Source organism: Saimiri boliviensis, chromosome 10, assembly GCF_048565385.1.
Source record: "Saimiri boliviensis isolate mSaiBol1 chromosome 10, mSaiBol1.pri, whole genome shotgun sequence".
Taxonomy (NCBI): domain Eukaryota; kingdom Metazoa; phylum Chordata; class Mammalia; order Primates; family Cebidae; genus Saimiri; species Saimiri boliviensis.
Genome location: NC_133458.1, coordinates 49,424,600 through 49,447,432, shown reverse-complemented (window position 1 = coordinate 49,447,432; position 22,833 = coordinate 49,424,600). Strand labels below are relative to the sequence as shown.

At 36.5% G+C, this 22,833-nt stretch overlaps 1 protein-coding gene across 4 annotated transcripts in view; it reads right to left on the bottom strand.

The window, feature by feature from the left end:
* Positions 1-22,833, bottom strand: part of COG5 (component of oligomeric golgi complex 5) — a 386,409-nt gene that overhangs the window by 54,659 nt on the left and 308,917 nt on the right. For all 4 annotated transcript variants that reach the window (XM_039472963.2, XM_039472962.2, XM_074379246.1 and 1 more), the window contains 2 exons: positions 5,294-5,404; positions 3,475-3,537 (listed from right to left, as the gene is read on the bottom strand). In XM_039472963.2, coding sequence (XP_039328897.1) covers positions 3,475-3,537; positions 5,294-5,404 — 174 coding nt within the window. The remainder of the gene's footprint in view (positions 1-3,474; positions 3,538-5,293; positions 5,405-22,833) is intronic.

Sequence of the window (22,833 nt, the reverse complement as noted above, 5' to 3'; positions counted from 1 at the left end):
TATTTCATATGCTCTTTACAAAGCAAGAAAATATGTTATACATTTAAAATAGTTAAAAATATGTTATACATTTAAAATAGTTACCTAAAATAGTTAAAATTACAAAAATATTGGAGCCTCAGCAATCTGGAATATTCCTTTATATAGAGCATCAAACCCACACAAAAAGGGAGAAAGAAGCCTTGCCATATATAAATTTGGCAATGTAATCACTGTCTTCACAAGACAAATCTCAGTAAAAAATGGATCAGATTTACTGGGCTAAGGGGTTCAAATGATACTTATAGCTATGGTGGTTATAATGAAATAACTCTAAATGTATACTCAATATTAATTATGCCATTCGTGACATATTAGATAATGCTTAGAATATGTGATGATGGAGACTCTGCATGTTCTGCTCTCCACCCCACCCCTGTTCTGCTCCCTCTCCAGCTTCACTCCTGCTCCTTTGCTGTCACTCACTCTGCTCAAGCCACTCTGGCCTCCTGGCTGTTCTGTGAATATTACGAGGTTGTCCAATTCAGGTCTCTATTCCTGGAACACCTGCCCCAGATGGCTGCTTGGCTCACCCTTCAGTTCCTTCAGATTTTTGTTAAAATGTCTCTTGATTAGAGAGGCCTATATAAAATAGCACTTTCCTTCCATTCCCCATTCTCTATCCTTTACTATGCTCTATTTTTCATCATAGCACTTGTCGCCACTGGGCTCCTCACTACAGTAAAAGCTCCACATGGGAAAGGCCTTCATTTGTGACTTTCACTGTGTATCACTAATACCTGGCATATGGTAATAAATATTTTTGAATAAATGAAAAAATAATACATAATGATGAACTTCAAGCCTACAATAATATTTAATTTTGGATAAAATTTCATCAAGCTAGAGAAGAAAGGACTGTTAAATGTCTGTATCTACATTTTTCAGTAAGTTTAAAAGTATGTTTAATAATATCTTCTCTATCAAATAAAATTAAATAGATTTTTTGGGCTGCAAGCATTTGTATATCATAACTGTCTACCTTGAATTCAAAGTAATTTAATAAATTTCCTACGATTTTATGAAATTCAGCATTCTTTTTTATCCTAAGTCTGAGGGTTTTGTTTACTTTTTACTTAATAAGTCATAACAGTTTTTTATAACACTTAATAGCAAAGTCAAAACTTTCACTGAGTGTATTAACATGAGCAATTAAGTCTCTAACTGACGAGGCCACTGCAGGAGGGCCTTGTACTTACTGTCAGTCTTCTCTCATCCAGTTCTTAAAGGCGAAATCTGCATGCCTTACAAAGTGCAGCACCCAGCTCCACAGGGTACCGGTCCTGGTAAGCAAACCTCAGTGATGGCTGTAGCCCAAGATTAGGGCAATTCTCCCTGCACTGACTCCAACTCCCTGCCCAAGTGACTAATATTAAAATAATAATTTTTGTCTGTTAAAAACAAAGATTCAAAGAAACTACCCTAGACTGAAATATAGTCTCTGAGTAATTTCTACTTTTAATTCTCCAAGTGATTTTTATCATCAAGCAAAGTGAAGGCATTCTTCTGTCTTAATGTAGAGAATGGACTTTCTGAAACTATGAGTTGTGTCTGATCATTAGAGGTCAAAAAAAAAAATCAATTCAGTGGGTTACTATCATGTTTTAAAAAGTAGTAGCTTAGCCTAGAAAATACTAGAATGCATACACAAAATAAGGATACGTATTATTTTATGAAACTGCTGTATCAACTATAGATAAATTTGTACAGAAGTACACTTTATGCAATTACAAATCTATGTATATATTTGTAAATGCTTATGTATTATGTATGAGGGCATAAAGTAAAATGTATTTATTTTGGGTAGTGATCAAAAAATGTTTGCTAGTTACTGCTAGAAGAAAAAAAAAATGTAGAATTACAGAATAGAAGACTATACATTCCTTGTCTGGAATCAAGAATGTTAAGACTTTAAGGTTTGTCAAACTGACCTGATTTTATGATCATCAATATGCATGCTAACCTTACTAAAAACGATTATTTTATTATGGCAAAATATTTTAAAGCACAATGGGAGAAAAAGGGATACAGAGAAAACACCCAAGTGTACTTTTAATACACTGGGTGAAAATAGACGGTCTCCTTCTCTTACCCTCAATGAATCAAATACATTCATATATGAATTTAGTGTCCTTACATTTTGGTGCCTGTTAAATCCTCATTCCCTGTAAATTCTAAAGCATTTGACTTTAAAAGCTCCCTCCCTCTTTAGGATTTGTGACACAGTGTTCTAATTTTCTTCCTTCTTCTGATTGTTCTTTCCTTGTTTCCTCTTTTCTCTACGTATGCGTTTCTCCTTAAGGTTTACTTGTAGACTTTGATCTCACTTTTTAAAACTCTCCCTTAGAGACCTAAATCCAGTCTAATCGTTGAAATTTATTACCTTTGTGTAGGTTTATTGTATCATTTTATAGATGCAGAAACTAAGGCAAGAGAGAGCTTATTCACTTGTTTGAGGTCACATAGCTAGATAAATAGCTGAGATGGGTTACAGGTAGTTTGGCTCCAGAGTCTATGCTATATGGCCTTACTTACTCACCAAGTACTAAATAAATATTTAGCAAATAAAGGAATGATGGTGTCAAGCTGTAGTAGACTTAACTCTTTATAGAATTTACAAGGTCTGTGTTTATCAGCAATATGACCTTGAACAAGATATTGTTTCTAAGATATATAAAAATGGTAATACAAATATATAACTTGAAGGGTTGCAGTAATATTTCAAAATATGCCTCTCTAGTACTGTTGTAAAAATGAATAATCTGCTTGTTTTTTAAAGAGATACTGTCAACTACATATGGCTCTGAATCTCATACCATTATTTGTAATAAAATTTCCTAAATAATAGAAAAGGGGTACACTTACGTTCATATACAAAAAATAAAAATACATTCTGGTTTTATGCCACGTTTAAATTAGGGTTTCTCAACCTTGGCATTACTGACATTTTGGACTAAAAATCTCTGTGATGAGAGAGGGGTGGGCATTGTCCTATGTAGTCCAAGATGTTCAGCAACATCCTTGGCCTCTACTCCCTAGATGCCAGTAGCATCTCCACCTTGTCCTGTCAATCCAGAACGTCTCCAGATACTGTTAGATGTCACCTAGGGGATTGACTCTGGTGGAGAACCATTGCTCTACTGGGATAATACTGAGATGTACTGCCATTAGATAAATACATGTAAGACTCTTGCTTCTATGTATACAATTATCCTAAGTAGAACACAATCTGTAGACACCAAAAGGGTCTATTTTTAAATTCTAGAAAACATAAACACATCTGGTATCTATTCTCTTTAGGATAATTATCAACGTGCTACTTTTTTATATAGAGAGGATTCTGAATTATTTAGAAACTGTGACATCGCCCACTCAGTTAAACAAATAATCCTAAAACCACTCTGATCTATAGAGTCAAAGATTAAATTATTTTACCTTTAATGCTGAAATTATAGTTTGCTCAGCTGCCGGTGGGAATGAACTCTGACTGGAAACGACCTAGAACAAGGTTTTGATCCAGTTATAGTTTTGCTTAAGTCTGTTTCTACAAATACTAATTTTGATTATAGCATATAATACTGTTTCCACATCATCTTATACATAATTTTAAAAATCAAGATTAAGATAGGCTGAAAAATAATTTTGTGTATACATCAAATATATACTTCAAATAACATTAATACTACTAAGAGCTATGTTTCCTTTATTCATTTTACATAGGTTTTAATTATGAAGTTTTAACTTGAAAACGTCAGAATAAAGACATATTTATTCATTTCTTAAAAAAAAATAATTTGTCTTTAGGCTGACTCTAATTTCCAACAAGACCTTAAAATAAAAATGTCAGCATTTCAATTTTTATAAATCAATGCAAACATCATGCAAATTTGAAAATATCAATAAAGACATTTAAAGCAGGCTAGATAGAACACAATCTTTCTTTGCTTGTGGTGCTTTGGAGTAATGATGAAAGAGAATGGGAAATACATCATTTAGTGTTTTTAATAATTTTTACCTTTCTGAGATGTACCCATTAATAACTCTTTAACATGTATTTTGTTTACTGTGTAAAACACACATTTTTAGAAACCCCTAATTGATAAAAGGACTTGTTAAAATCTTTAAATAAATGAGTAATAGTCACTTAAAATTATTCTAAAACACAATCTGGTACATTAAAGTTCATATGAGAAGTCAAGTTTTCAAGAACATTATTTTAACCATTAGCGTCCTTCAGGTCTTCTAAATTATTGTCTTCCTACTTAAAAAATATTTAAAAAATGACCTATAGAGAATAATTAAGCACAAGTTACTCAAAAGTCACAGATGGACTTGAGAGTATTGCTTTCTTAGCAATTAACAATACAGTTCACCTTAGATGTAATATATGGAGGCCAACAAGTTAGAGTTCAGTCATTTCTTTTAAATGTGTAGTAGAAAAAGAGCAAAAGAATACGCACTGTCTATTTGCAAGCAGTCATCAGTAATTATATCATAAAAATTCAGTTTTCAATACAGCTTCTCCCCACCTTTTTAATGCAAAGATACTAATAGAACATTTTTGACATGTTGGAGGACTTCAGGGTCTTATTCTGTCATTAGCTTTGCTATAATTTACTACCATCTACACTATATCAAACACTATGTAGGTGTTTCAAAAAGTACGAAAATGTATGTTTGCCTTCCAATAATTTGTTCAATAAACTTAACTAACTTGAGGATCTACAGTTCATGTGTTTTAAACTGAATGTACAGACTAAAAGTCACACAAACAATGAAGGTCAAAATCAAAGACTGTTTAAAAAGAGTTAACTCCTTAGTTTATTTCATAGTAATCACATTTTCTTTTTTTTTTGAGACGGAGTTTCGCTCTTGTTACCCAGGCTGGAGTGCAATGGCGCGATCTCGGCTCACCGCAACCTCCGCCTCCTGGGTTCAGGCAATTCTCCTGCCTCAGCCTCCTGAGTAGCTGGGATTACAGGCACACGCCACCATGCCCAGCTAATTTTTTGTATTTTTTAGTAGAGACGGGGTTTCACCATGTTGACCAGGATGGTCTTGATCTCTTGACCTCGTGATCCACCCGCCTCGGCCTCCCAAAGTGCTGGGATTACAGGCTTGAGCCACCGCGCCCGGCCTGTAATCACATTTTCGTTGTATTCTTTTCCAAAGTACTAAATATTAATTTGTAAACTGTCCAAATTTGAGGCAAGAAGAATTTAAGTAAAAAGAAAAAAAAATAAATAAAGGTTACCTTTGTTACTGACTGGTGCAACTTATACAGTGAATTCACTACTGCCACATTTCTTCTCTGTCCTTCAGTAAGAGGCCCAATCACTTGACTTGCATCTCCTTGTGTGGAGAGCTGTCAGAATTCAACACAAAAGAAACATGTCAAAAAGGTAATTGGTAATTCTCTCTCTCTCTCTCTCTCTCTCTCTCTCTCTCTCTCTCTCTCTCACACACACACACACACACACACACACACACACACACTTTCTCTAACAGGGGAGAAGTTCATGCCCCTCTGACAAAGAGAATGTTAACTGGAATATTCAGGTCAAGTTAAAGCTTTGGACTTGAGGTGAAGCCAGCAATCTGTGTAGAGAAAACGCCATGGATGTGGAAGCGCAATTGGTCTTGCACAGGAAGAACATCTCTGTTAATACCTCAAAGCTGATGGACCCTTGAGGCAGATATGATCCAAATGCCCCATGTGTGCTATTATTTTGATATAGTAACATAGTAATCCTAAGGAATACCTTCTGGCAACTGCCAACTGGCCTTCTTTCTATTCAAACACTCAGAAATAAACCCACACACACACAAAAAAAAAAAAAAAAAAAAGGAAGGAGGAGAGGAGAGAATAGAGAGAGGGGAAGGAGGGGGAAAGGGAATCGTTAGAGAGAGAAATAAAAATAAACCTAAATCCCATGTATATCTGACAGCCATTCTACCACTCTGAAATGAATGGTGCAAACAGGGTATTACTCTGATTTTTTATAGATTAAAAAAAAAAGCCCCAAATTATACTGTGGATAGCAGATCAGTAGAAGTGGTATTAAAAACTTTCTACACCTGATCTTTAATTTACTTCTAAATGCATGTGTTTTTGGGAAAGGGGCATATAATGCTTTACTGAGTTAATCTCTTAACTCTCATGGTTCAAATTTAAGAAAAAAAACCATATATATCAACCATTCTCACACTGATCAGATTTTAATCCAATCCTCTGTAACAACTATTATTTAAAGGTAAATTAAACTTCATCAGGACATAGAAAGCATGATGTAACTCATTCTACTAGTGAGGATATACATCTCAAACGTAAGTTGGCCTTTTAGGAGAACTGAAACTAAGAGCAATTTTCTATTATTATAGTAAGCCAAATAAAATATGAGAAAAATGCTACTCTTTTCTTTCTACTTTCCTTTAATATATATATTTTTTGAAATTGAATTCAATTTTTACTTGTCATTTTATTACATATAATAAAATATCTTTAAAATTAGAAATTGCAATTTAAACAAAGGGAATAATGCTTGCTAAAGTTGCAACATGATAGTGGTTATTAAGTCAACATAAGACTTTCTGACACCATGTTAAACAACTCCAATTTATTTTGACTTTCTTCATGGACATAGATAATCACAATCTGTCTGGTCTTTTCTTAAAGGTAGATACAGAGTGACCATGTGACACAGCCAATTCAACTCCTAGTGATACGTATAAGAACAATAAAAACATGTTTTTATTTCTGTACACAAATGTTCATAGCAGCATTTATTCATAAGAAAACAGAAACAACCCAATGTCAACCAAGTGACAAATGAAATGTAGACTATCCACACAATGGAAGATTATTTACCACACAAAAGAATAAAGCTCTGGGCCAGGCGCGGTGGCTCAAGCCTGTAATCCCAGCACTTTGGGAGGCCGAGGTGGGTGGATCACGAGGTCAAGAGATCGAGACCATCCCGGTCAACATAGTGAAACCCTGTCTCTACTAAAAATACAAAAAATTAGCTGGGCATGGTGGCACGTGCCTATAATACCAGCTACTCAGGAGGTTGAGGCAGGAGAATTGCCTGAACCCAGGAGGCGGAGGTTGCGGTGAGCCGAGATCGCGCCATTGCACTCCAGCGTGGGTAACAAGAGTGAAACTCTGTCTCAAAAAAAAAAAAAAAAAAAAAAAAAGAATAAAGCTCTGATACATGCTACAACATAGGTGAATTCTGAAAACATTATTCTATATGAAAAAAAAAAACCCACAAAAGCCACATATTAAATAGTTACATTTATGTGAAATATCTAGATAAGGCAAATTCATACAGACAAAAGTAGATTGGAAATTGCAGTGGGGTAGTGAAGGGTATCAGGAGTGAGTGCTAACTAGAATGAGGTTTCTTACTGGGGTGATGAAATGTTTTAAAATTGACTGTGAATATACTAAAAACCACTGACTTGTATACTTTATTAAAATGTACAAGTTATATGACATGTGAATTATATCTTAATAAAACTCTGTTTTTAAAAAGCACAGAAAGAATCCCAGACTTCCAAAGTTTTCAACTTATGCCCTGAGAACCTTGTGAAAATGAAGGTTAAGACAGGATGACTTAAATTCAAAAGATCTATAAAGTTATATGAAAAGAATTTAATAGTTTTGGTTATAAAACAACATTGAACTAAAAATGAAAGGTCATCATGCCAAAAACAAAGAACAAAATAAAAATATCAAGGTGAAAATGTAAGTTTCCAAAAGCTTGGAGATGTAAGTAATCTACCTCTTATCCTGATTTTACCGCACAGAATATAATCAGTCCAAGTTCAACACTTAACTAAGTGGATGACCTTGTGTCTCTCCAATACCACTCTTGTCACAGTTTTAAAAATTATTTTTAAATACACTCTTCCCTCAGTATACATGGAGGGAAGAGTGGTTCCAGGACCACAACACCCATCCCTCACCTAAATCTATGCATACTCATGTCCCACAGTGGGCCCTGAGGGACGTGAGTTTTCCAACTTATAGGACAAGTTGGTTCTATATGTATACAGGTTTTATATCTTGTGAATAGGGTATTTTTGATCTGCCTCTGATTGAAAAAACATCTGTGTACAAGTGGACCCATGCAACTGTAATCTCAAATTTACAGAAAGTTATAAAAATAAAAACAGTACAATTAACACTGTATATTCTCTATGTGGATTTACCGATTGTTACATTTTATCCCGTGTGCTTTATCATTTGTATTCTCTCTCCTTCTGTCACATACAGGAATGTGCATAATTTGTTTTCTGAATTATATGCATATTATGGCCCTTTACCCCTAAATATTTGTGTATTTCCTAATAAGGTTATTGTCTTACAAAACCACAGTTACGTTACCAACTTCATAGATTTAGTGTTGCAATACTTTTATCTGAAAATAGCCACGTCTCCAAAGAGTTCTAGTTCCCTTTAGTGGAAAACAGAATTAGAGACCAACATTTGGGCTTTCTGAATAGAGTCAGAGAACAACATTTTGGTTGCTCATTGCTGTTGACCCCTGCAATAAGTTTTGCTTAAATCAATATTCAAATAGATGATCCTTCCAATACAATGGACTCTCAGTTCCTTGTCCTCTTCTTCCGTGAGTAATCTTATTCTCTATTCCAACTCCTTTATCTTCTTGCATAGTTACTCTCTCTAATCTTGCCATTGTAATGACTGAAATGCCTCTCCAATCTGATTTCAAGTATACTCTCAGCTGCCATTTCAAATCTTTCCCTTTGATTTTTCTTATTTTTAATTTTAATTTTGGAGAGTACACAGTAGTTATATATATTTATATATTTTTTTCTTTAAGATAGACTCTCTCTGTCACTCAAACTGGAGGACAGTGGCATGATCTCAGCTCACAGCAACCTTCGCCCTACTGGGTTCAAGTGATTCTCATGCCTCAGCCTCCTGAGTAACTGGAATTAAAGGCATGTGCCACCATGCCTGGCTAATTTTTGTATTTTTAGTAGTTTTTGAGTTTTTGCCATGTTAGCTAGGTTTGTCTCAAACTCCTGGCCTCAAGTGATCTGCCTGCCTCAGACTCCCAACATGCTGGAATTACAGGCATGAGCCATCACACTGACTGTCCCTTTGATTCTAATTCCAATAATTCAGTAACCTCTTAAGACCTCCCAAATGTACCACCTGCTCATTCTGTCTCACAGGTGTCCTTGACACCCATTTCTTCTTTCCTTTCTGATTAGACTATGTGATTCATAATCAATTTCAGCAGTGAGTGACATCTTTTCAGCAGTGAGTGGTATCCTGAGAGAAGATGGGATCCAGTGCACCTGTTGAGATACTCTTTTAAAATGGTCCCTGGAGAGTTAGTTTTCAGAAAGGGGTGGGGGGGGGGGGCTAGGTATTAAGAATACATATATTAATGGTCACTTAGGAAAACTCTAGTCCTGGGTGAAACCAAGTCAATGCTTGAATGTGAGAAGCTGAATGAGCTTCTCACTGGTTGGACTTTAAATCTATTACCACTAAACCAAGGTGGGTTGTTAGTGTTGCCTGTCAATACTGTTAAGTATCCCATTCATGGTCCTAAGCTCCTAGGAGACTGTTCCTCACCTTCTCCTCATTTCTCTACTCTCCAACACCTCCTCCTCTCCTCCTCATACTGATGACTTTGCTATATACTTCCCTGAAAAAACAGAAGCAATCAGAAAACTCCTGTTCCCAGAATGTCTGCTGTCCCTACCACTTGCTAGCCGAGTGACTTGTAGCTTCAAATTCATCTGTAACATGGAACTAATAATATAGTTTATACCAAAGTATGGTATGTAAATGGTAAAAAGCCTTAAAAATGATAATATCATATATTTCTACCTCCAGACAATTCTATGTCTTCTTATTTTCTTTTCACTTATTCGTTGCTTGGTTCCTTCCCCCAACCTCTAGTCTAACTCAGAGCTGGCTAGGGACCAAAGGAACAGATTAGCATTTAGGAATGAGAACCAAATGCCAGTGAAGCTGCCTGGAATTACAGAGGAGGTTTTGCTCCATTTGGGTTGTGGTAACAAAGCATCTTGCACAAAGTAGGCACTCCAACTACTACATAATCCTCTACCCATCTTGAGCCAGCTTAACCTTTATTATCTCAAGCTATTTCCTGCAAACTCCTTAAAATTGACTTATCACTGATTCATGTGTATGTTCAGCAAGGCGTCTCAAAGTAGAAGATGTTAATTACATATGGTTGTTTTTTCAAAGCCTATCTTATTTGAGATGAATAAAATTGTACCAAGATGCAAAAATACAGCTTTGGCTGTAAAGCACTGTGAACAAGGGAACTAGAAAATTAGGAGCAATAAGAGATTCAACATTGTAAAACAGGAGCAATGTACATACTGGTTAATCATGTTACACTATTCCAATACAATCTAGAAAGATGATAGAAACCAAAAGAGTTGCATTTGAATTTATTTTTAAAAATCACACACACACACACACGGAATGAATGAGAGGGAATCCAAACGCTAAACGAATCCTTAAATAAAAATTAAAATAATTCTTATGTGCAAATGACAAGACACACTATTCCTTTTTAAATTTAATTATCTGAACAAAATATTCTTCAGAAATTCTAATTCTGTACATCTGCTCATTAGGAACAGCATGTGAATTCCATGTGTGAGAAACAACTGATGAGACCGAATCCCTGAAACAATAAACTACCTAGTTATAATAACATGAAGAATGTTTTATCTGCAGATGAAATGACCAAGATCTCCCTAATCATCATGCCTGAGGACTAAAAGTAAAAGAAATAAAACTGACAATTCGAGGGATGAGTTGGATGACAACTTTTAAGTTTCTATTCAGAAAATCTAAAAATTATCTGTGGGGAGTTATAAAGTTGATGACTCAGAAAAATGTCTAAAAAGAACAAAATAAGAAAATATAGATTACTTATAAATTACAAAAGGGTAAGTAAGTTACTTCCCAGATATTGGGGAAACATTTCCAGTGGTCTATTTATGCCCGCTTCCATGCGTATAGAAGATATTAATAATCAGTTGTGGCCCTGTTATGGTCTCTCTCAACATGGCACTCCAGGCAGTGACTACAAATCTGTAACACGTGACCCAGGGCATAAAATCTATTAGTAATTCCTGATCTACACAAAGCAGCTTTTTAGACATACAGTTCAGTGATTCTCTAGGTCAAGAGATACCAAGGAGCAGTATATTCCAAGAGTCTCGGACTTGCCATATCCTTCCATATGTAAGAAAATATTGTAAGAAACATATTGTAAAAAAAAAAAAAAAAACCAGACAATGGAGAGGGACGGTGGCTCACACCTGTAATCCCTGTAATCCCAGCATTTTGGGAGGGTGAGGCAGGAGAGTGACTTGGGCCGAGGAGTTTGAGACCAGCCTGGGCAATATGGCAAAACCCCATTTCTACAAAAAATACAAAAATTAGCCTGGCGTGATGGTGTGTGCCTGTAGGTCCCAACTACTTTCGAGGCTAAAGTGTGAGGATGGTGTAAGTCTGGGAGGTGAGGCTGCAGAGAGGGACTTCTCTTCCCGTTCAGCAAGGGGCATGGTTTCCTGACTCCAGGCCACCATCCGGGAACCAGAGGGGTTTCAAATGTAAAGTTCTTTCTCTGATGTTCCCTAGCACGGGCCACGTAGGGAAAGCCAGGTGAGGCTTCTTTATCCAAATATTCCGCTGAAAGCTCAGGGAAGAGGGGGTTCTGTAACTCAGGGCTGTGGACCAAGTAGCCAATTCAGTATCAGAGTCAAAGATCAATCACTCCAGAGGACATTTGAAAGAACTCCTCTCATTGGACGAAAACATGAATGGGGAGGGAGTAACTCAGGGTTAAAACTTCAGCTGCTCCTTACCTGAATGGACTGCCTGCTCCGGGATCCCCTCACACAACACCGTGGGCTCGCGCTCTCTCTCATTCTCTCTCTCTGTCTAATAAATTGCTCTTCCACAAAACTCTTTGGGTCCATGATATTTATTTGAACAGTAAGCTCACCACACCTCCAGGGCCCCTCTCCCCATTCTTTGGGGTAAGAGGCCAAGAACCTCTTCTGAACTGGGAGCTGAGTAGGCTCCCCCCGTTACAGCAGTGAGTCAAGATTGTTCCACTGCAATCCAGCCTGGGTGACAGAGCCAGATCTTGTCTCAAAACAACAACAAAAACCAAAAACGAACCCCATAAAATGTATCATAAGAAAATACAGAAAAGTTTATGAACAAAGATGTATAAAACTGAGAAATCGGAAAACCCTACATGTCAAAAAATAAGGGAATGGTTGGGTCTATCAGGCAACTGACATGATGGAACAAGCAATGGAAGTTACTAATGTTATACTGTTAACTGTAAAAAAAGAAAGCAGATATATCTATGTAGCCATTTGCTTTCACAAAAAGACTGGAAAAAAATAAAGCAAAAATGTAAAGAAATAGTGTGAAGCATTACATAAAGAGGAACGTTAGTAAAATACTAGTAAAGGGTACTGGAATTCCATAAAGTATCTAAAAGGTTTACTTGTAGAATATACTCATAAATTGTTACACAATGTAATTTCGCACATTATCAACATTAAGAGGATATAATCTCCATCTCTGAAAGATTTACAATAATATGAGAAAATAAACTGCTTTGGTTGTTTACCTGTACAAAGAAAGGATTTGGGGAAAGACATTCTCATCAAGGTACTTTGTAATCTACTGATCTGTGACACAGACAAAAATAATTTTTATTTTATTTTTTGAGACAGGGTCTCCCTCCGTCACACAGGCTGAATGAAGTACAGTGGCATGATCATGATTCACTGCAGTCTCAACCTCCTGGGATCAAGTGATTCTCTCATTTCAGTTTCCAGAGTAGCTGGGAACACAGGAATGTAACATCATGCCCAGCTAATTTTTAAATTTTCTGTAGAGACAGGGTCCACCATTTGCTCTCACTGGTCTCAAACTCGGGCTTAAGAAGTCATCTTTGGGATCTTCCAAAGATTGCAGGTGTGAGGCACTGCACCCAGCCTTAATTTTTATTCATGTTTGTTTTTCAAATGCTTTAAGCAGAGATTACCTGGTTCAGATTGATAATCACAGATTACCTGGTTCAGATTACCTGGTTCAGATTTTAATCATAACTCATAAGAGTTCTGATTAAATATGACTTAGTTTATTATAACATGGCAATTATCCTATAAAAATATAAAATTATATGTTTAAACATGTATGTGCTCACAATTATCAAAGATCCTTCACGCTAAATATAGTTTGTATAGGCTGGGCACGGTGGCTCAGGCCTGTAATCCTAGCACTTTAGGAGGCTGAAGTGGGAGTACAGCCTGAGTTCAGGAGTTTGGGACCAACCTGGGCAATACAGTGAAACTTTGTCTCTACAAAAAATGAAAAAATTAGCTGGGCATAGTGGTGCCTGCCTATAGTCCCAGGTCCTCAGGAGGCTGAGGCAGGAGGATTTCTTCAGCCCAGGAGGTCAAGGCTGCAGCAAGCTGTGACTATACCACTGCACTCCAGCCAGGGTGACAGAGAGACTCTGTCTCCAAAAAAAAAAAAAAAAAAAAGTATGTGTGTGATGTGTGTATGGGAGGAGAGAGTGAGTCTATAATACATTAGAAATTATGTTTTATAAGCTGGGCGCGGTGGCTCAAGCCTGTAATCCCAGCACGTTGGGAGGCCGAGGCGGGTGGATCACGAGGTCAAGAGATCGAGACCATCCTGGTCAACAAGGTGAAACCCCGTCTCTACTAAAAGTACAAAAAATTAGCTGGGCATGGTGGCGTGTGCCTGTAATCCCAACTACTCAGGAGGCTGAGGCAGGAGAATTGCCTGAACCCAGGAGGCGGAGGTTGCGGTGAGCCGAGACCGCGCCATTGCACTCCAGCCTGGGTAACAAGAGCGAAACTCCGTCTCAAAAAAAAAAAAAAAAAAAAAAAGAAAGAAAGAAAAGAAATTAATTATATTTTATGTGATATCCAGGTTTAGGATATGTTTCCGAAAATGTATAAAAAAGGACAAATCTGTAGGTTTACACAGCAATTTGTCATTTTCCCAGCACATTAATCTAACTAAACTTTGATGATAAATGAAACTAATTTCTTGGGTGCCGAAACTATCAGAAAATATTTTCAAGAAAATATTCCCAAAGTGTATGTCATACTTTTCTGTTTTCATAATTAAGGTACACAGAACACGTACCTAAAGAAGGCAAATTCTACTACTTAGGTTAACTATTGTAAATGTTCATTAGTGTTTGAGCAGTATTTTTAGGCTCTTACATCTCTTCTCTGCTTTTACTGACTTTATCCAAGCTTAGCAGGGTATTTCCCTGCATTCACCTTCATTCATTAAATAAACTTAGATTACTAACTCTTTTGATGTTTGGTGTTTCCTATTCTTCAAATTTTGGTGATTTTACGAGTCCTTCCCTTATTCCTAAGGTGTAAGCTTTCTCTTTTTTGACATCTTTTTGATATTCTTCCCTCATCTTGGTCTAATTTGCATTCAAGTGGGAAACCACAGGACTAACCATGTTAAAGCTGGGAGACTTTCCTATGAGTTGTGTGTGTGTGCTTTAGTATACGGACATTGTAACATCAATTCTAGCAGTTCAGAGAATGATTTCATTGCTTTCTTGGTTCTTAATTATATCCCAGACTGTTAAATTTATCAAATGTTTGACAACTTAATTTTAAAAAGAGGTTTTTTACTATTTACAAAATAAATAAAGGTATAATTCAACCATAGAACAGATTCAATAGTAATGTTGTATCTTGACATCAGGCTATATCTTCACACAAATCTGTTATTAAAAAGATGACAGCTTGAGATGCGATCCAGTTTGAACAGTTAATATATAACTAAAAAGTGGGAAACAAAATGAAGTCTTATTTATGCATGAGAGCTGAGCATGAACAACACACAGGAATAAAATACAGCTTTGTAACTCAAAGCTCTGTTGCTGAGACACCACCAATTCCTACTACACAAAGCCCCTTTCTCAATCTAACTTTCTGATTAACCTCCTCTACATTTCCCACACTTCTATCAAAATCTCCACCTGGCAATATAGGGGATAAAAAAACGCAAACACAATTTGCTAAGAATGAATCATTTAATCAAGTCTATTATCCTTCCTAAGAGCTTTCATTTTTCCTGACAGGGTCTTAAGCTTTTGAACAGCAGATAGAATTTCTACCTACCCATGACCTAAACACTGGTCTTGTTAATTAATTTTAGTGTTGTAAGTCTGCATATTTAAAATTCTTTGAAAAAGAAAGAACTGTTCACTTTTAGGTATGCTGAGGTTTTCCCATTTTCCAATAAGGAATACTGTAAGTAATTTATTAGTAATTTAAAAAATCCTTCATATCTACACGAAACGTAGAGAATAAGGCCTCTTTGGTTTATAGTAATCTGATTATAGTACAAAATAAGCTTCAAACTACAGAATTTCAAAAAATAATAAAAGTTTATTACTCTTAGGGATACAGAATAACTAAAATCCCAGCATCCTAGTATTAAGGCTTAATTAATCAACACAATTAAAAAAAATAATTAATGTAGAAGCCAGGCATGGTGGCTCACACCAGTAATCCCAGCACTTTGGGAGGTTGAGGTGGGAAAATCGCTTGAGGCCAGGAGTTGGACACCAGCCTGTACAACATAGTGAGCTCCCCACATCTATTTTTAAAAAATAATTTTTAAAATATAATTAAATCTATAATCTTATATGCATTATTACTTTTCATACTAAGAAACTCTTTTTTTTTTCTTCTTGAGACAAAGTTTCATTCTTGTTGCCCAGGCTGGAGTCTGGAGTGCAATGTTTCAATCTCAGTTCACTGCAACCTCTGCCTCCCAGATTCAAGCGATTCTCCTGCCTCAGCCTCTCCAGTAGCTGACATTACAGGTATGCGCCACTACACCCAACTAATTTTGTATTTTTAGTAGAGACGGGGTTTCTCCATGTTGGTCAGGCTGGGTCTCAAACTCCAGACCTCAGGTGATCCACCAGCCTTGGCCTTCCAAAGTGCTAGGATGACAGACTGAGTCACCATGTCTGGCCTGAGAAATTGTTTATATATAGTCCAACAATAATCTTCAGTTCAACTGAAGTCCTGATAATGAAAAAGTGTATTACTGAACTCCAAGTTAATTAGGCTCTTTCTGAATATTGGTTTTAACATTAATGTTTATAATGTCAAAACAGGAAAAAAAGTTAATTACCTGAGAAAGCAAGAATTCATTTTGTAAAACGTGGCACTATTATCTTTGTCATTCTATGATTGTGTTTGCCATAAATGGCTATATTTGAGAAAATGTCTAAAGAGAAGTAGTTTTAAAGGATTATTTCCAATGTGGCTTGACTGACCCTCTTCGCCATCACAGTCTTTCATTTGGTGGTGGATTTGTTTGTTTCTCTCTATAATTCTATCCACTTTCGCTTTTAGTTTGAGGCTGTGTCGTAAGGTGTATCATAATTATTTGCCTTCCTTTATGTGACCTCCACAATCTTTAATAATGCTTTCTGACTTAAAGTCTATTCTGTCTGATGTTAATATAGCTATGTCAGCATTCTTCTGATTAGTACTTGCCTGAAATATTTTTTCTCCATTCTTTTACTTTCATCCTTTATCTGTCCTTATATTTCAGGTATGTCACACAAGGCTGAATTCAGTCCATGATTCTATGCAAACTGAAAAATGTCAGTGGCCAGTTTAGTATATTTATATTTATTGTGATCAGTAATGTACTTGTTGGAATGATTTTACTACCTTATTATAAACTTGCTTTTATTTGTCATAATTTTTGTTTCTTTCATTTCTGTATATTTTTCAGCCTTTTACTTAACTGATAGTTTTCTTTTTTACCCTTTTCCATTAACCTAATTCTAAGTCATACGTTCTATTTCTTTCAGTAGTCATAATTAAATTGTTAAAATTATATTCAATTTAAGTGAATATATCTATGGCTTTAAAATCCTTCTGAACAAATGACATGCATTTTAAAATGCTTTAAAATCCATCATTCCTTCCGCATTTAATACCTTAATGTGGACTTGTATTTTAGTTCCATCTTACTTCTATGTTTCGTATTAGTCACTATTATTTCTTATTTTATGCTGTTAAAGATTAGATTTACCTATGTTTATCAATGGTTTGTGCTTACTTTACTTCCTGCATTCTAATCCTTCCTTTTTGCATTAGATTTCCTCCTTCTGCATTCAACCATTAGTTTCCCTCTCATTCTGAGTGAAGGCCAAGGCCCTTAATAGAGCCTATAAGAACTGGCATCATCTAGGGTTAAAGTTACATAGTTTCAAGGATATCAGAACAGTTTCAAGGATACCAGAACACGCATTGCTTCAATAGCTGCCAGACTGCTACTGCCTTTTAAAGTACTTGGACTTGCCTCTTCAGACTGATCACAGTCCCTCTGAGTACTAATCAAATTATTCCTTCTTGTAAAATCTTGCATATGGTAAAAACTGAAACAGAACTGAAAGGCATGAATTTTTCAGAAGGTTCTGTCTCCACATCCTTAGTCCCGTTCTCCATAAAGTCATATACGAACAGTTTCTTATGTGGCCTTCCAGAAATTAAAAAAAAAAAAGAAAGGCATAAAAACACATCTATTTACATATCCATTTTACTTACAGATGGGACTACTAAATATACTATTTTTACCTTATTTTTCTAGTCTAATATATCATAGAGACTTTTCTGAGTCAGCCCATACAAATCTTTATAAGACTAAGTGAGCCGGGCGCGGTGGCTCAAGCCTGTAATCCCAGCACTTTGGGAGGCTGAGGCGGGTGGATCACGAGGTCGAGAGATCGAGACCATCCTGGTCAACATGGTGAAACCTCATCTCTACTAAAAATACAAAAAACTAGCTGGGCGTGGTGGCACGTGCCTGTAATCCCAGCTACTCAGGAGGCTGAGGCAGGAGAATTGCCTGAACCCAGGAGGCGGAGGTTGCGGTGAGCCGAGAACGTGCCATTGCACTCCAGCCTGCGTAAGAGTGAAACTCCGTCTCAAAAAAAAAAAAAAAGACTACAAAGTGGCTGGGCGCAGTGGCTCACGCCTGTAATCCCAGCACTTTGGGAGGACGAGGCGGGTGGATCACGAGGTCAAGAGATTGAGACCATCCTGGTCAACGTGGTGAAACCCCATCTCTACTAAAAATACAAAAAATTAGCTGGGCATGGTGGCGCGTGCCTGTAATCCCAGCTACTCAGGAGGCTGAGGCAGGAGAACTGCCTGAACCCAGGTGGTGGAGGTTACGGTGAGCCGAGATCGCGCCATGGCACTCCAGCCTGGGTAACAAGAGCGAAACTCCATCTCAAAAAAAAAAAAAAGACTACGAAGTATTTCTCTCACTAATTTGCGACCAAGCTCCCCAACTATCAATATTTTCTTGAAGATGTATCTTCTGTGGAGGCCTGAGAGAGAAAGTAAGGAGATCAACTCCTCACAGATCAATATTCCTTGTCATTATTGTTAATTTTGAAGGTTATTAGAATGCTTACAGTTAGAAAGTCAATTTCCTAACTTTTAAACGGGGTTGTTAGCAAAGGTAGTACTTACATATTTTTTTTTTTTTAATTGTTGTTTTGAGACAGAATCTCCCTCTATTACTCTGGCTGGAGTGCCATGACCACAATCTTGGCTCACTGCAGCCTCTGCCTTCTGGGCTCAAGCAATCCTCCAGCGTCAGCTTCCCAAGTATCTGGGACATGAGATATGTGCCACCTTGCCCAGACTCACATATGTTTTGAATTATCAAAAGTGAAAATAAGAAATGTAGACCCAAGAACACGAACACACACACACCCCTTTACTCTTTTACTTTCTCCAAACTTCCAAAATATATATTATTTAGTTTTGATAATGTTAATTTAGGAGTTGGAGAAAAGTGGCTGGCAAAATTGTTTACCGTGAATTTTAATATACTGTGAATTCTAATATACTGTGACTGTACATGTGTGGGCCTGTTTCTCTTTAAGGTTCCATTTTTCTATACTTGTGCTACTAATACTTAATATTTCAGTATCTTAACTAGAACTTTTTTTTTTTTTTAAGAGATGGGATCTCACTCAATGGCCCAGGCTGGTCTCAAACTCCTGACCTCAACTGATCCTCCCTCCTTAACCTCCTAAAGTGTTGGGATTTATAGGCATGCGCCACCACACCTGGCTTTTACTATAACTTAATGAGCCTTCTTACCTAGTAGAGCAAATCGCCCTGCATTGTTCATCTTCTTAAAAAAATGTCTTGATTGCCAGGTGTAGTAGCTCATGGCTGAAATCCCAGCTACTGGGGAGGCTGAGGCAGAAGGACCCCTTGAGTCCAGGAGTTCCAGGCTGCAGTGAGCAAGGATCAGGACACTGCATCTAGCCTGGGCAACAGAGCAAGACTCTATCTTTTATAAGAAGTATCTTGGTTATTCCTGACACTTCTGTATTTCTGTAAAAATTTAACAGTCAATTGATCAATTTTTTTTTTAAAAAAGGTAGAATTTTTATTAGAATTACAATTTCAGAAGAATCAACCGCCTTATAGTACTGAGTCATCCAATACATGAACAGGATATATACCATCATTTAATACATTATTCTTTAATTTCTCTCAATGCAACATATAGTTTTCAGCATAAAGTCTTGCCCATATTTTGTCAAATTATTCCTAGAATTTGGTTATTTCTGCTGCCACTGTAAATAGTTTATTCTCTGTTTGTAGATGGTAGATATAGTCGGTTTTCAGTGATATCTTGTATACAATGTTTTCACTAACATCCTAATTCTAGAGCAAGCTTTTGGCTTTAATGATGGTTCTCTATTGGTTTTTTGTTTTTAACTTGGTTGTTTTCTGCTCTCATCTTTATTATTTCCTTCTTACTATGTTTTATGGGTTTAATTTGCTCCTTTTTTTTCCCTCCTTTTAGTTTCTTAAGGTAGAAGATTAGATCCTTGATTGAGATCTTTTTTCCTTATACATTAAATAAAAGTATTTAATGATTTAAACTTTGCTGAGTTAGCTGTATCCTACAAATGTTAGTATGTTTGTTCTATTTTCATTTTTATTTAGTTCAAAATATTTTTCAAAAATATCCCTTTTTGGCCTACAGATCATTTAAGTGTTTGTTGTTTAGCTTTCAAATATCTGAGGGATTTTCCAGGTATCTTTCAGTTATTTGGGGAGAAAGAATCACAGGTCTCTTTAAAATCTGTTAGAGCATTTTTTTCAGAAAAATTTTGTGAAAGGAAAATAAATCTTGGCCTCTTCTCCCTAAATCACTAAGCTAAAGGGAAAAGTCAAGCTGGGAACTGCTTATGGAAAACCTGCCTCTTATTCTACTGAAAATCACCCCTCTGCTCATTGAGATAAATGTAGATCTGACTGCCTCCTTTGGAGAGGCTATTCAGAAACTCCATAGAATGCATCCATTTATCTCTTATCTACCTATGATCTGGAAGCCCCCTCCCAGCTTTGAGTGGTCCTGCCTTTCTGGACAGAACCAGTGTTCATCTTATATACGTTGACTGATGTCTCAAGACTCTCGAAAATATATAAATCCATACTGTGCTCTGAACACCTTGGGCACACGTCATCAGAGACCTCCTGAGACTGTGTCTCTACAAGTCCTCAACCTTGACAAAATAAACTTTCTAAATTAATTGAGACCTGCCTCAGCTATATCAGGTTCACAATTTCAGATAACATTTCATAATTTCCTAGGGTCTACAGATCCCCTAAACCCACTCCCAGATTATCAATTTCTGCTTTAAGATACTGAAAATGCTAAAAAGATTTTCTAAGAGATGGAGAAAGAGAATATTCTTAATTCCCAACACAGAGAGAATCTTTCCATGTCACCATGTTTGATTTTAGATATGTCTCAGAAAATAAACTGGCACAACCTACTACTAGTGAGTTGAGTAAAAGCTGCTCAAAAGTATGCTACATGTTTTATAAAGTAAAGGATAATCAAAGACAATCCATAGCTTCTAAGATGCAAACAAGTTTGCGTATAATCAAATGCAGATTTGTAGTTTGCATCCTAATTTTCAAAAGGAAGTGTTCTTCCTCTCTCTGAGTTTCTGCCTAATTATGTGTGTTGCGGGAGAGGTAGTTATAGTTGCCCCATTAATCATGCCTCCCTCTGTACCAATACTACAGGTCTTCAATTCAGAACCCAGCTGGTAGCCCGTGTCACACTGGGATACTGCAGATATAGTTCCTGAGCATGTTTTGGCCTTAGTTCCATTTGCAAGGCAATCCTGCTGCTTGTCACACTAGGTTTATACCTATAGCAGCCCTGGGCAGTAAATGCAGGTTTTCTTTAGATCTTATTATGGGTATGGCTGTATCTTTACTGTGATGTGTATTTGTATATCCATGTATGCTCAGAAGGAGGGTGTTCTGAGTAAACCACAGCCTAATCTTGACTAAATGCTGGCAATTTTCTCTCTCAGAAATATAATTTCAAATAGTGTAACTTTTAAGCTTACATGAAGGAATTAAATTATAGTTCATACCTTGGAATAGGCTAGGATTAAAAGCTCTACTTGATCACTAATATGCTTCAACAGATATAAAAGTTCTATAGTGTTAGAACTTCCAATCCTAAAAATTGTGAAAAACTGTAAAAACTTATAAAAAATTATAAAAACAATTATAAAAGATTGACTATCTGACTACTCCTCTCAATGAAATTTAGTTTTTCCACCTGGAAAAACTAAACATATTTCAAAAATCTTCTTGCCGGGCGCAGTGGCTCAAGCCTGTAATCCCAGCACTTTGGGAGGCCAAGGCGGGTGGATCATGAGGTCGAGAGATCGAGACCATCCTGGTCAACATGGTGAAACCCCGTCTCTACTAAAAATACAAAAAATTAGCTGGGCATGGTGGCACGTGCCTGTAATCCCAGCTACTCAGGAGGCTGAGACAGGAGAACTGCCTGAACCCAGGAGGTGGAGGCTGCAGTGAGCCGAGATGGCGCCATTGCACTCTAGCCTGGGTAACAAGAGCAAAACTCTGTCTCAAAAAAAAAAAAAAAAACTTCTTGATGGTATTGAAGTGATAACATGGCAGTAAAAAAATTATGGGGCAAGATTTAATTGCTCAATTTCTTTTCAAGCTTCTAATACTAATATTTTCTTGGTGGGTGTAGAGGATTCCAATTACTCAGAGACTAAAAAAACTCCACATTCTGGACAAAGAAAAAAAATTAATGAGAAAAATAAAGAAAAAATAGAAGCAAAATATTTGAATATTATATGCCTGTGGTGATGAAAAGAGTTTCAGGACAATAAAGATTAGAAAATGTGATAAGAGATCAACACATATAATTTAAAAGTCATACAGAAAAAGGGCTTATGAATTTTATGCTAATATTAACATTAACTGAAATCATTAAGTAAATTACCATAGCAATAAATTTCTCTCTTCTTTGACAATGAGGGTGGTGTCAAATGATATAAAAATTTAAGAAATACACACCATTAGGATTCAAGTAGGGAGCTTACACCTTTGGGAATAAAAAATAAAAGCTCAGCCAGGTGTGGTAGAGCTGCCTGTAGTTCCAGATACCTGAGAGGCTGAGGCAGGGGGATCCCTTGAGCCTAGGATTTTGGGACTTTAGAGAACATTGATTGCACCTGTGAATACTCCCTGTGTAACAGTCTGGGAACATAGCAATATCCCATCTCTAAATACCAAAAATTAAAATTAAGAAAGTTCATGAGC